General features: G+C 36.7%; 4 protein-coding genes across 4 annotated transcripts; 3 read left to right on the top strand and 1 right to left on the bottom strand.

Moving 5' to 3' along the window:
- Positions 1–1,312: 1,312 nt before the first annotated feature.
- On the top strand, positions 1,313–1,564 carry C922_05446 (hypothetical protein; the record flags this gene model as incomplete). The annotated part of the gene is made up of 1 exon (XM_008821017.1): positions 1,313–1,564. A coding segment is annotated over one exon (252 nt), but the record flags the coding sequence as incomplete, so codon positions are not given.
- A 383-nt stretch (positions 1,565–1,947) lies between these two features.
- Positions 1,948–2,244, top strand: C922_05445 (hypothetical protein; the record flags this gene model as incomplete). Its single annotated transcript, XM_008821016.1, has 1 exon — positions 1,948–2,244. The coding sequence occupies one exon, from the start codon at positions 1,948–1,950 to the stop codon at positions 2,242–2,244; it is 297 nt and encodes a 98-aa protein (XP_008819238.1).
- A 3,594-nt stretch (positions 2,245–5,838) lies between these two features.
- On the top strand, positions 5,839–6,135 carry C922_05444 (hypothetical protein; the record flags this gene model as incomplete). Its single annotated transcript, XM_008821015.1, has 1 exon — positions 5,839–6,135. The coding sequence occupies one exon, from the start codon at positions 5,839–5,841 to the stop codon at positions 6,133–6,135; it is 297 nt and encodes a 98-aa protein (XP_008819237.1).
- Positions 6,136–10,184: 4,049 nt separating this feature from the next.
- On the bottom strand, positions 10,185–11,261 carry C922_05443 (hypothetical protein; the record flags this gene model as incomplete). The annotated part of the gene is made up of 1 exon (XM_008821014.1): positions 10,185–11,261. One exon carries the CDS (start codon positions 11,259–11,261, stop codon positions 10,185–10,187), a length of 1,077 nt encoding a protein of 358 aa, XP_008819236.1.
- Between the last annotated feature and the right edge of the window lie 2,024 nt (positions 11,262–13,285).

Here is a 13,285-nt window from a genome sequence, read left to right as displayed (position 1 = left end):
AAGTCACATAATTTCTGATAAGAAGGTGCCCGTAGCACAATAGCATTTGTGGAAGAGCAATACTCAAGACGAAAAAGTACTCTTAATATCATAGTACTCCTGGAGTAACAATACTTTTTACGTAATAGTATTATAGATGACCCCTAAAATTTGCGCCATCCTGCACGTCATGTAATGAAGTCATTACACTTCAAAACACTTGACATCCTCATAAATCCAAGGATAAGGTTATTTCTCGTGATACACCGCTTCCAACATAAAATTAGTTTCCTTCAATTAACCCTGCACTCCACACATTAACACACTGGGAGGAAAAGTATCCTTTACATAAGAATATTATGCCAGATTGTGCACTCTTCATACAATAGCTCTCCGCACATGGTAGAAGGTTATGCCACATATATCCTATCACCCAAATACATCAATTAATACTGCTGTTTCGACTTTTCCACCATCCAGATAGCGATGCACCGAGCACATCCGCTATCTCCACATATCAGTACTATACACGCGTGTGTACTCTCTTCATATTGGCATTGCGAATCATGAATAATCAGTAGAAGACTCCGCTATTTAAATAGAAGTATTATCCACACAACAATACTTTGAACATAACCGTACTGCTCGTACACACATACTTTCCCATAACATACTACTCTGAATATAATGATATTTATTATGCCATAATTCACAACACATAATGGTACACCTTAGTATGATTGCACTGGAGGTCATGCGGATAGCTGAGGTACTAGGATGTTTTTATAACAGTGCCATGGGAATCTCGGGATTGTGGACTATTGAGAATCCAAACACCTTAGTACGGTTTAAGTAAAAATTCTAGGATATATATGCACTTCACATAACCGTACTACACCTTCATCACGGCTTGAACCACGCTTAGAAATGCACATGACTATTCTGCAAACAAAAGTACCCCAGGCGGGTTTGTCCTGTTCATGTAACGAAACCATAAGCATGTCAATACTCTGCACATATGGGTACTACGGACACATGAGCAGCCTCTCTGCAATAACACTCCAAGAAATTTCTTACCGTTGACACAACTCTGCTGTTTAATTAACAGGGTTATCTAGGTAACACTGCTATTCACCTAATAGTACTCCATCAACATCATCACTTCTAGAGCAATAATACACCAGAAGTAAAGGTGCCATTCTTCACATCGATATATTATTCCTGTTTGCTAATGCTACCACATCAGTATGGTCATGATATTTACACTTAACCTCGGTGGCAATCCTGATAAATAGCCCAAGGAAGCCAATCTCTTCATAATGGCTGCACATAGAAAACAAAAAGGAAGGTGCATCACAATGTTACGGAAGAAGAAATTCTAATAAAGAGGCATGACATACAGTACAACATATCAACGAGGATGAACCCAGAATGGTTTCTTCACAATGATGTGACCTCAAGAAAAATTTTCACAATAATCGCGGCAAGGAATATCTTCAGAAGGACGAGACAAGAAAACGTCGGGCAGCTAGCAGGAGAAGAAAGCATCTTCATAAAGAAAATAGAACACGAAACAGCATCTTAGCATTGCCTCGGAAAAAGGGCATCTTCATAGAGAAAATCACACACGAAAGGAAATCTTCAGAATGCCGCGAAAAACGTACATCATCGTAGAAAATATGAAACACAGAGAAAAATCTTCACGATGCCGCGAGAGGAAACAGCATCCATATAAATCAAATGACACACAACAGTATATTCATGCTGTCGCGGAAAAATTAAATCATATACAATGCCGCGTAGAAGAAATATCTTCATAAAGAGAAGCGACTCCTAAAAAGATTTTTTCGCAGTAACATGGTAAGAAGAAGTAACATCTTTATAAAAGTGCCAACGAAGAAGATATCATAAATATAACGCTATAAGAAAAATCTTCGTAAGAATAATGCCACACCAGCAGGAAATCTCATGACGTGGCACGAGGAACCTCATGAGCCCACCCGAAGGGAAAAGTATTATCAGAAAAGGAATGCAGCGCAAACAAGAATCCTCATAGTGACACAGCAGAAAGAGCCATCTCTAAAGAATGAAAAGCAGAAGAATATATTAAAAGTACAACGCAGTAAAATGAATCATGGGAAAGAAGATGTCCCACAAGGAGGATACCTTAAAATGACGCAACATAAAAGGACAAAACTTCAGGAAAATCGAACAAGAAATATTATCCTAAAAGAAATACCACACACAGAGACATCTTCATATTGACGCAACAGGAAGGATGTAGTTATGCAGAAATGTAACAAAAAGAAGCATTATTATAATGACATGTCACATATAAGCCTCCTTAGAAAATTGCAATACAGTGAAAAAGCATCAGAGTGCCGCGGCAAAACAATACCTCTCACATTGACGTGAGACGAAGACAGCGCCATGACCCCGAGGCAGAGCATCATAAGACTGTAGGAAAAAGAAGCATCATAATGGGAAGACGACACAGAGAAAATAGTGATAGAAATGCAACAGATAAGCGCATATTCATAAAAATGCCAGGGGAAGTGGTATGTTCATAAGGATGCTGCGAGGAATGCCATCATAAAGAGACCCTCCAAAAAAATTTCCTGAAAGAAATGGCACAGATAGCTGTATTCTCATGAAAAAATTAAATAGAAAAATATATATAATGAAGCGAAACAGAACAGCACGCGGGCGATGGATATAACACATGAGAGGATCCCCCAGAAATTGATCCACCTGAGAGGACTTTGGCAGGGTTATGGTACATGATGCCACGTCAGGGGAAAATTATGCAACATGAAGACACATTCACAGGGATTACACGACATGAGGCGACGTTTGCGAAATTACCCCAAATGAAACTGCGTTCGCAAAATTTGGCCATACGAAGACGCATATATAGGAAAGGGGGGCCATGGAAAAAATGCTTTCAGAAGAATGCAGAAACATGAGAAGACACACTCATGGGAAGAATACAGCACGAAGGCACATCCACAAGCACTATGCAGCATGGGGACTCATAAGCAAAGAAGTTTCGATATGAATTAACACACATATGAAAATGCCTAAACATGAGAAGACATACACAGGAAGAATGCAGCATACGAAGGAGTACTGGTGAAAATATCAAAACATCAAAAGACGCCATCACGAAGAGGATGGGGCATAGGGACGCATTCACAAAAGTAAGGTAACTATAAAGGAAACCATATAGGAACAGCGGCTCACCATTTCACGCTGTACCCATTCGATCCGCATATCTCTATTCCATTGTACTCAGAGGAGTTTCAATAAAAAGGCATGAACTTATTTAAACGGTATAGCAGCATTTTTAATCGTATGCAACCTACAATTAAAGTTCAATATGAAATTAGAACTCATATTATACCAGTTCAAATTCAACAATCCATTATTCCCTCTATATATGCATAGATAAGGCACGTCATGAACAATTGTGTAATTTTAGCGATCACCTTTTTATGCCAAATGAACAATCTTCCAGTCGGAATCTACATATAGTGCTAAGTATTTTTTCTTTCTGGGTAAGGCTGTGTACCACTGGTACCATTCTTTTCCTTTCTCGTTGTGTTCTTGGGTATCCCCTTCTTCTATAACACCAGATGGGTATCATAATTCAACAGGTTAACAGTTCTTATCCGTATGACAGGAGAACTCATCCCATATATAGAAGGGAAGAGATATACATATATGTATATCCATGAGTATATATATGTTCCCTGGTAAGTTGTAGAGAGGTCAACAAGAGGTAGACTGTTATCAATAAACGATAGCAATGTATAGAGGGATTTAAATTACTTGTATTTCTTCGCCCAACCTCCGCCCTCTGCCTCTTGGAGTTGATGAATCCCCAGTTCAGACCCATAATGTAAATTCGCTTAATACGTCCAAATGAAGAGTGCCTTATTTTGCTCCTTATTCTACTACAATTCATAATATGCGGAATGGAAAACTCGGCTATACTCACATATATATCTTATTCTCAGTTCCTATTAATGATTTGATATTGCAGATTTTTCTTAATTCTTGTGATGTATTCGTTGTAATATATTATAACATCTCCCACAATTCCTTCTCTATTCTTCTCCTCCCCTCTATCATATATATTTGGGGATAATCACAATCAATTGGTGTATCACTATTCTCGTCATTGCTTATCGATTTGGGTTTGCCTCAGATTGACATATCATCATTTTGCTGTACGCTAGGTTCCTTTAAATACCGAGGTAATACTCGTATGCTTCCGTTTGTCTTCCTGTTAAATTTTCCCCATAATAGGTAATCGTCTCGATCAAATTAATGAAACCGCGTTAGCACCTTCGTAGTACTTAAAGGTCTGCGTAATCCCACGAAAGGAACCGTCAAATATAGTTATTGCAATATTTTGTTCCTCGCATATTCTATCGTATGGAGAAGAATGCTTAACTCTTACTATTCACCCGAATAGTTGTTCCCATCTACTCAATCTTCTGATTCAAAATGGATTTCTTCTTTAATTAATATGAAACTCAGGTAGTGATAGATTTAACAGTTTCATTAACACCATGATAAGGTCCTCAGCTGATCTTACAACTCAATATCCAGAGGGGTATATCCTCTAAAAGAATAGCAGGTTCACATGAATGAGCGCTGTGTTTTCAAAATGGATAACTATGAATTCTTTCAGTTAATTATTAATTGAATACTTAGCAGAAATATGTTCCACAGTTCGTTTCTGACTTGAGCGGATCAGGTATTCTAGAAGAAGATGGCTTGTTACTTGTTTTTCCACTCCGCCATCATAGTTTCACAGTGCAATGAATACACATTAATGAAGGATGTGTCTAATATTGCAAAATGTATCAGAAAGTGGATAAAAAAGAAGAAACCGTAATAATTTCTCCAATGTTCCACTCGTCGAAACCACCTATTGAGATATATACGCTAGATATTTATACGTAAATCTTACATATCTCAGTCGCCCCACTGACAAGAAAGCACGCTAAGCACATTTTTCAAATGATTCATTCTAATTGTCACATATTGCTATGAGGAGTTTTCGGCAAATATTTATTCATTTTGCACGATTGCCAGACGAATGACCACTTATCGTAACGAACTTTGCTTTGTACATTGTCCACTTTACCAATTTCTACTTTTTACGTGGATGTTCACAATGACCAAAGGACCCTCTCCCCCTAAAGAAGGAAGCAGTGCAAACTACATTTCAGAAAATATAAAGATAAGAGAGAATTCATATTACATACGGCTAGCGAATGGGATTCTTTATGGTACACCTAATTCTTGTTTTAACAGTCTGGAGAGATCATGCGCCACAATTGCGTATCACACAACAGCAGAATCTAGCTTATATTCGATGCAAATCCCAAAACTATCCAGTCTCCGTATATTGGACAATAAGACTACGGAGTTGAACATAAAGAGTATTATTAACAAATCCTTGCGTTTACTATATACCTCCTATGTCCATTTTAGGACATAAGTAATATGGAAACATATGAGAAATACCCTCCCTCATTAAGTTAAATGTGCTTTCTCAACTATATTCATATATCCCCGCAGATCTATGCAAATCCAATATGAATATAAATGATATATTGTTTAGAGTTATGAGAACATTACTCAAGACGCCTAATTGTTCCAAGAAGTGTACATGAAAATATTTCATTCTAAACAGGAAGGTAATGAATGTCTTGGACACCTATTAGATAACAACCAGAAAGGAAATTAACAAAGACACGTCTGATGATTTTTTCTTGAAACTGATGGATGTTTTATCAGCCAATAACAATTTCCATGCTTACCTATCTCTATTTAAATATTACCATGGATTTCATACATCAAATGAAGAGGATTCCATTTTCTCGTAAAAATACTTTAAAATATCGGTTCTCTGCACAAAGAACAAGAGCAATAGTACTTATTGTCCATTCTGCCGCTCATACAACAACGGATTGGAATGAAATCTTGATTCAGACAGAAATGATTAAGAAAAATGAGCGCATCTCTGAAATTTGTTCATGGTTTAACGATGCACAGATTTCATTAATGAAATCCAACTGGAAATATAGGAATTTGAGGAATACGTATATGAGGAAGCTACTTAATGACTGGGCAGATTGATGAACAATTCGGATTCAAGTAACTCATAAGGAATAATCATAAAGTTTCCGAAAGTTATTTCAGTCACAGATGATCCTACTGCATATACGATGCAGTACGTTTGAAAAGTGAATTGTTATATTGTCTGAACAAACCTTAGATTACTTTTCTTTGGTCACACAATACGGTTATGTTAGCATCAGTAAATACATTACACACGGCAGACCATGGCAACAATACCATAAACACTTTTTTCCTTTCATCGCTCCATATACTTCTTATTATTAATAGTATTCTTACGATATTTTCAGGAAAATTCCACCTGTTACATGATCACTACTGCATGTACGAAGTACTACACGCACTTTTCATATGTACACACTCTCAATCTTCTATAATTTAAGGAAACAAATAAGAGCGTCATACGGGTTAATAGTTCCTCTTAATAATTACCACAACAATATGTACCGGATATGCCGATGAGGCTCTTAAATATGATCTGTAGACACCTCATGTATTGGCACCATAGTCATGAAGTCTCCTCTTTTCTTATTTAGATCTTCTTATCGTAGATAATTACCAAATAATTGAAAATTAGTATTTCTTCTTATAAATATCCTCCTCTCATTAAAAGGTTCCTTATGAAATTTATTAACTGGTACCGAAATTAACATGTAAGGATCACACTAAGAAGCAACTGGCTTCTTCCTCATTTCACCTATTCTTCTATATTTCCTTCTGTTCGGGTCCAACCAGAGCTAACGGTAGGGATAGGGACGCTCCATTTGAGAACACTTATGAAAATCGTTTTACGTTTTCAAATTACACCAATCTCGTCTTGCACTCTTCAAAGAAGGACACCATATTATGACTAATTCTAATTACAATGCAGTCGGTAAACCGGAATCTATTGTATAAGATCATATAACTGGAGTATACATGTGTGAATATTCCCTTGAAATGACTCTGCCCCTATTCTAGGAACGACATTCCTATAACATGACGGACAAACATGAACTATCTGTCCACAGGATATTCTGTCTCTGCGTCCCGTTAAATTAACATAGAGCATATTTTAATAAACCCCTTATAGTTTAAGCTAAGAAGGAATTTCCAAATTATATTAATGGATTCCCCATTCTGAGCATATATCTCGCTCAAAACTGAAATGTACAAATTCTTTATTTTCTCGTTCTTAAGGAATGATTGTCCGATCACTCCTTAAATATATCCCGAAGACGTTATTCATGCTCAGATACTGAAAATACAGAAGATAAGATTCCAATATAACTGTAACAACAGTGCTACTGACCAATAAGGCAACTTAGAATTCTATTGTTAGATATTACATTTACTAAATACACACCTAGCCGTTCACAACGGTGTTCATTAATACTTATGGTATGTCCTCCCTGAATCGGAAGAATATTTATACAGTGTCTATTTGCAATGTCATAATAGGCCATTATAAATATCCTTTTCTGTATGATACATCTGCTAGAGTAAAGCATATCTCTGAATCACTACCAAGATTTCCCACTTCTTTGCCTTCCTATGCCTACATCATTTCGCCTAATTTGAGGATCCCTTCTCACATTAGCGAAGAGTAGTGGCTCGGTACGGTATTCATATCGACTTTGTCACTCCTCTCCTTAGATAAGATTTCTCATATTTCTCTAGAGGATATATAATGGAAGGAATCAATACTCTTTCTATGCATAGCGAAATTTCATTATAACTTTGCCGAAATAAATTGATCTATAAACATCCTCTGTACATAATTGTAAATACGTGCATTAATAACTACATTAAGTCCCAAAACTAAGATATATTAATAAGCGCCGAAGAAGTATTCATTCATTCGTCAGAAATCAGATTAAATCAATTGTTAAGCTCTCTCATATATAAGCTGGAATTTTTTCCTCTAATCTGCCCAATAAGGGTTCATGGGCAGCTTAGTTAAGGAGTAATTAAAGGATTTTACTGGATAGGGCTATTTTTTTCCATATATTAGCAATATAGTGGAATGTCCATTATAGTGTAACAGGCAAAAAGCGAGAAATTCCTCTGATGCATTGACATCTTTGTACCTTCGTTACTGAAGATACAAAATGTTCATTTATTTCCTCAAGAAGCATTCTTTGTCATAATATTTTTCTTTCCCCTTATCATAGAAATCCTATCGCATGCGCATACATCTATACGGGGCAGATTAATATGGAGAATTGACAACCTATAAGATAGATTTGATATAAGCATATGGCATATTAGGAAGGACTCTTCCTAAAGCCGGTAGTACGGGTCCGTGTTGTGATCCCTAAAATAATTAGTTGTGTTATTTCTCTATAACTATACAAGAAATTATTGGTAATTCTGTAAGTTCACCGCTCAGTTCCCGAGGGAATAATTTTCTGACGATACAAATCTATACTATAATATATCGAAGCCATGGATATGATTCTATAAGAAACAGTTGTCTACTCTGGTTATACAGAATCCTAACATACACAAATGAAGTGACGATTCACTTGTAATAATTGATTGTGTCTGGGTAAGATTACAATCTTGATATATTATTGTTGCAAGTAAATAATTATTTACATCTATATTAATGATAAGGTAGTCCAGCAATAGTTACAGATATGTAGATACCTATATAGACGGATCCATATACTTATTCAGATTTTCTATTATTCCAACCTAAAATTACAAGTCCCTCTGTAAAATAAGGACAAAAAGGTTCGTAGTATTAATGAACATTTTGTACTTTGATATCAGTGCTTATCACAATATGATGAATTCCTCTATGCATCATAGCTCATATGAGAAAGCATGCCATAATTTATAACGGCAACAGTTGTAATTCTTTGTCTGCGGTAATAATTATATTCATCTCTGTTCTTCATATGCGTCTCAACTGACGACAACACATAGCTCCGTCAAAGTAATATCTACATATGAATTGTATGGGGCACAAAATTCTCATACGAAAAGAAAAAATGATCTTATTATAAACTTCTTCCTCTTCTGACTGCTAGACAAGCATCTAAAATGTTATATTACAGTCAGATTTACTATTGAATCATATATTATAAATTTATCAAAGCAAGGAAAATTTACAACTCCAGAAGAGTCATTCTTTATTACTATGATTGTCTTAATGTAAAAGAGGAGGGATTAATTCACCAAGTAAGTTGCCTCTACTTATCTGACGACTGGGGTGTCCTCCTTAAGAATTAAGATATAAAATACAAGACCCTGAACATACGAATCCTGGAAAGGAAAAAAATCATTACGATAAGATAGGAAGGAAATATATGTGTAAGGGGAGATATACAGGGTAGTGTATTATTATTAACACCTCATCTGATGCATTAATACATTTGTAGGTTTGCATTATATAGTGCAACACATAAAATAGGAGAGAGCACCACATTTAAGATGACAATACCAATAATATCTGAAGCAGTATATCCCTATACAGGATGATAGTCATAATACAACGCATAAACAGGGAATTGCTTGTAAGGTTCTTGTTTGGAACTGCAATTCTATCACATTTGCATCACAAGAAGCGATGTCTAGAGATATGTTAATACGACATTCCGTTCACATAAATGAATATATATAATAATGAAAAACAGTACGAATAACAACGAGAGCAGAGAACGAGACCCCGTAAAGCGTCAACACTGAAAGGACGCCAACAGCCCTAAACCTGAATCCTAAACGGTAAGCCTAAATCCTGGATCATAGATCCTGAGGCATGCAGGCAACCTACTAGGCCCTAGGCCCTAAAAAGTAAACCGTGGCCCCCTGAAGCCAAAAGCCGAAACCCTAAACCGTAGCCCCTGAACCCTGAACCATACTCTACCACTGGAATGATCCAGGCCATAATTAATTTGCTAGCCTCATTCTGAGCATCAGCTCTGAAGGTATTATATAGGTACATATAGATACATGACATAATATTACTCTCTGTTAAAGCAACCCTCTCTTCTTACTGCCATCATTATTAGGGTCACATCCCCATCGCAGAACTTCACCTCTTGATTCATTGTACTCTATTACTACTCCCCCAGTGGGAGACCCCTTATAATTTCTTTGAAGAGATCCTGGAAAAACGGAGAATACAAGTAATCTGACCAATTCTCCTTTGCCTCCAGGATTCTCACGGCCCCTGCATCCCGAATTATCCCTCGCTCTTTCTTTGGTGGGCCCTCAATGACAGATATACATCTGTCCCTTGTGTCTATAGTGACTTCGTCCCAGGAGTTGTTGAGGTGTTGTAATATCTTCCTGAAATCATCACTACGCATTTGGCTCCTCCATATTAATGTATAGTATACATTAGCAATATACTTGTGTTGCCTTATAAAGTTATTACGGATTATTTCTTCACACTCTTCCCATCTTTGGTTATAGTCCCCGAGACTTATAGGATCTCTGTTCCTTTTGAATCCTAATAATTCCTCTAGCAAATACTTCCTGACTGCATAATATTGCTCTCTCCCATTCCTGTAGGAGTGCCAATAGAAGAAGGATAATTCCCAGCTCTCATGCATCTCTTGCACCTGCTCCAATTTGGTATCTATTTCATTATTGCTCAATCGCTCATCAAGACAGGTATAATGGGAGCAGAAACTACAGACTTTGAGATCCCTGTATTTCTTTATTGTCTCAGATCCTCCAGATATTAATTTGTCCCCTTGGGCGTCATTATAAAGATTCCTGATCTGATCATATGTTAATGATCTCTCGCCAGGCTCCGGTACTTCCCCTGCTGTGCTTCTAACAATGCCTCTCGTTCTCCAGAAAGATTCCTCCCTATTTCCTTGTCTCCCGTCCTGCTCTTTATGTTTATTAGATTCTTCTCTTGTTGTCCTGTCGTCTCCTTTACCCTTGTCTAATCCTTCGTCCGCCCCCTTATCAGGATTATCTATTGACTCACATAATTCTTGCAATGTACAGAAATAGATTCCTTCATTCATGAGATCATTACTGACGTATTCCTTTTTTTGCTCTACATCCTCATTTGGTGATCCACTGCTCGTCTCATCGCCCTTCTCAAACTCTTGAGGTGTTATTATTTCAAGCTCCTTCAACTGAAAGTCATATTCAGTGGTTTCCTGTGGGTTGGCTAACATCCTAGCGACGGTCTTATCTAATTCATACTTCGTAGTAACATTGCCGCGTCGCACTCCTTCCCTAGGCTGAAGCGATCATGGCGAAAGGAATTATAGGAAGAATTAAAATGAAAAAAAAGAAAAAGAAAAGAGAACAGTAAGACTTATACAAGTAATCTTAAATATGATATGTAGTATCACCCTGAGCATACACCGCCCAACTCATGACAGCATTTCATATACGGGATGTCATTGCCTCAGCAACGACCAAGGGAGGCGGCGGGGGCTGGTCAGTAAAGCAAATAATAAATAGATGTATATAGGTACAGGCCTGCCCTTATTCGCATCTCAAGTAGCGCCCTTAGAGGGTCCTATTTGGTGTGCCTATCATCCACATTAGGCCCCATCTTTTTCCTGGACTTACCTGTAAGTAGATAGAAACACAAACAACAAAGAGGATAGCTAATCCTTTGGAAAGGAAAGATGCTTGTTTCCTGTTTCTATCCGTCCCGTTTCGTTTACGATCTGTTAAAGGCCTTCCCTTGCTCCCCATGTTACAGGGTTCTGCTAAAATATGCGCCCCGAAATCGGTGCCGCGCTTCCTTGAATATACCATATTCCTTATCGATTTTATAGGTAAAAAGAGGAAAAAACACAGGAATTTTTTTGCAATGCCTATTGCACTTGGGAATATAATATTCCTCACAATGAATAAAAGAAATATATCTGTTTTTCCTATAGAAAGATTACCGCCTTAACATAAGTGCAGGAACGGAAACTGAGGAAGCATATATATACGTACTTATTCTTTCCTCTTAATGGGGCTTATTAGCTATTACTATTCTTCTCCTTATTATAATTTAGTATAATTCTCAGAAAGGTTTTATCAGAGGATACGAAGATCATCTCATATAGCATATGAAGGTGAAGTCTCACGGATATGTTAAAAGTGAATCTTTAAGACGATTAACGATATTCCAATAAATTTTTAAATAATGAATGAACGAACAGTCAAAATATAATATAAGCTAATCCCTATTTCTGCTCTTTTCATTATTAGGATTTACACACACACACTTATTATAAAAAAAACACATAAGGATTTTAACTCCCAGCTTCTTTTTCATTCAGTAAAGCTCAAAAAGAGAAAGACGAGGAGGAGAACGGAAAGGATCAAATTACGAAAATTTTCCGGTTAAGCTGCAGAGATAGGTGGAGTTCTTATTCTCGGATTTTGCTCTTAAAGTACGCGTTATTCAAATTCCATCTCCTAAATACCCTTATTTATCCAGAGGACGTAATACTCTTATGCGGAATAAGAGAAGTAGTGAGATAAAGACTAAATTTAAATAAGTGACGACACAATTGCTAAGACTTGCAGTAAAAAGCAATACCTCAAATGAATTACCATGTGTGTTGAAACACTGCTTATCCCAATTGGGATAGGACTCATTCCCCCAACACAGAGATATATGAAAGCGAAAGAAAATGATACATATGGTTACATTTTTCTTCTCCGGAATAAGCTATTCTTCTGAAGTCTCAAATTGGAGAACAGATATTTGGCATTTACTCTGCACCATAATACGTATCGATACATATATATATTCCTATTTTTAAATTTAATACAGGCATTTTTCCCAATCCAAAGAGATCATTATGTTTTCCTCTCGATTACTGAATGGATGTTTCCTGTTACTTTACTTTCATCATTTCACCCTCCTGCTTTTAGTACCCATATCTTTTCCTCAAGGCATATATACAAGTCATATGAAGTTTACTGTCTGCACTCTCATTCGAACGCAGTAAAATATTTATCGAAAATATTACAACAGTCTAAATCCAGCACTTGTGCCATGTCTGAGACAGGAGAGATTTCTTAATATTATTTCATCTGTATACATTACTCTTCCTATGCAGCTGTTCTGAGGAACATCAGAAGCAATTCTTAATTATTGTCGCGTCGGGAAAACATATCCCTATAACTTAGTATTTTATAATGCAGTATTTTCGTTAATTATTACATATTTATACATACAGACGGT

Source organism: Plasmodium inui (genome assembly GCF_000524495.1).
Source record: "Plasmodium inui San Antonio 1 unplaced genomic scaffold supercont1.73, whole genome shotgun sequence".
Taxonomy (NCBI): domain Eukaryota; phylum Apicomplexa; class Aconoidasida; order Haemosporida; family Plasmodiidae; genus Plasmodium; species Plasmodium inui.
Note: the sequence above shows the minus strand (reverse complement) of the source record. Positions and strands in the feature narration are given on the sequence as shown.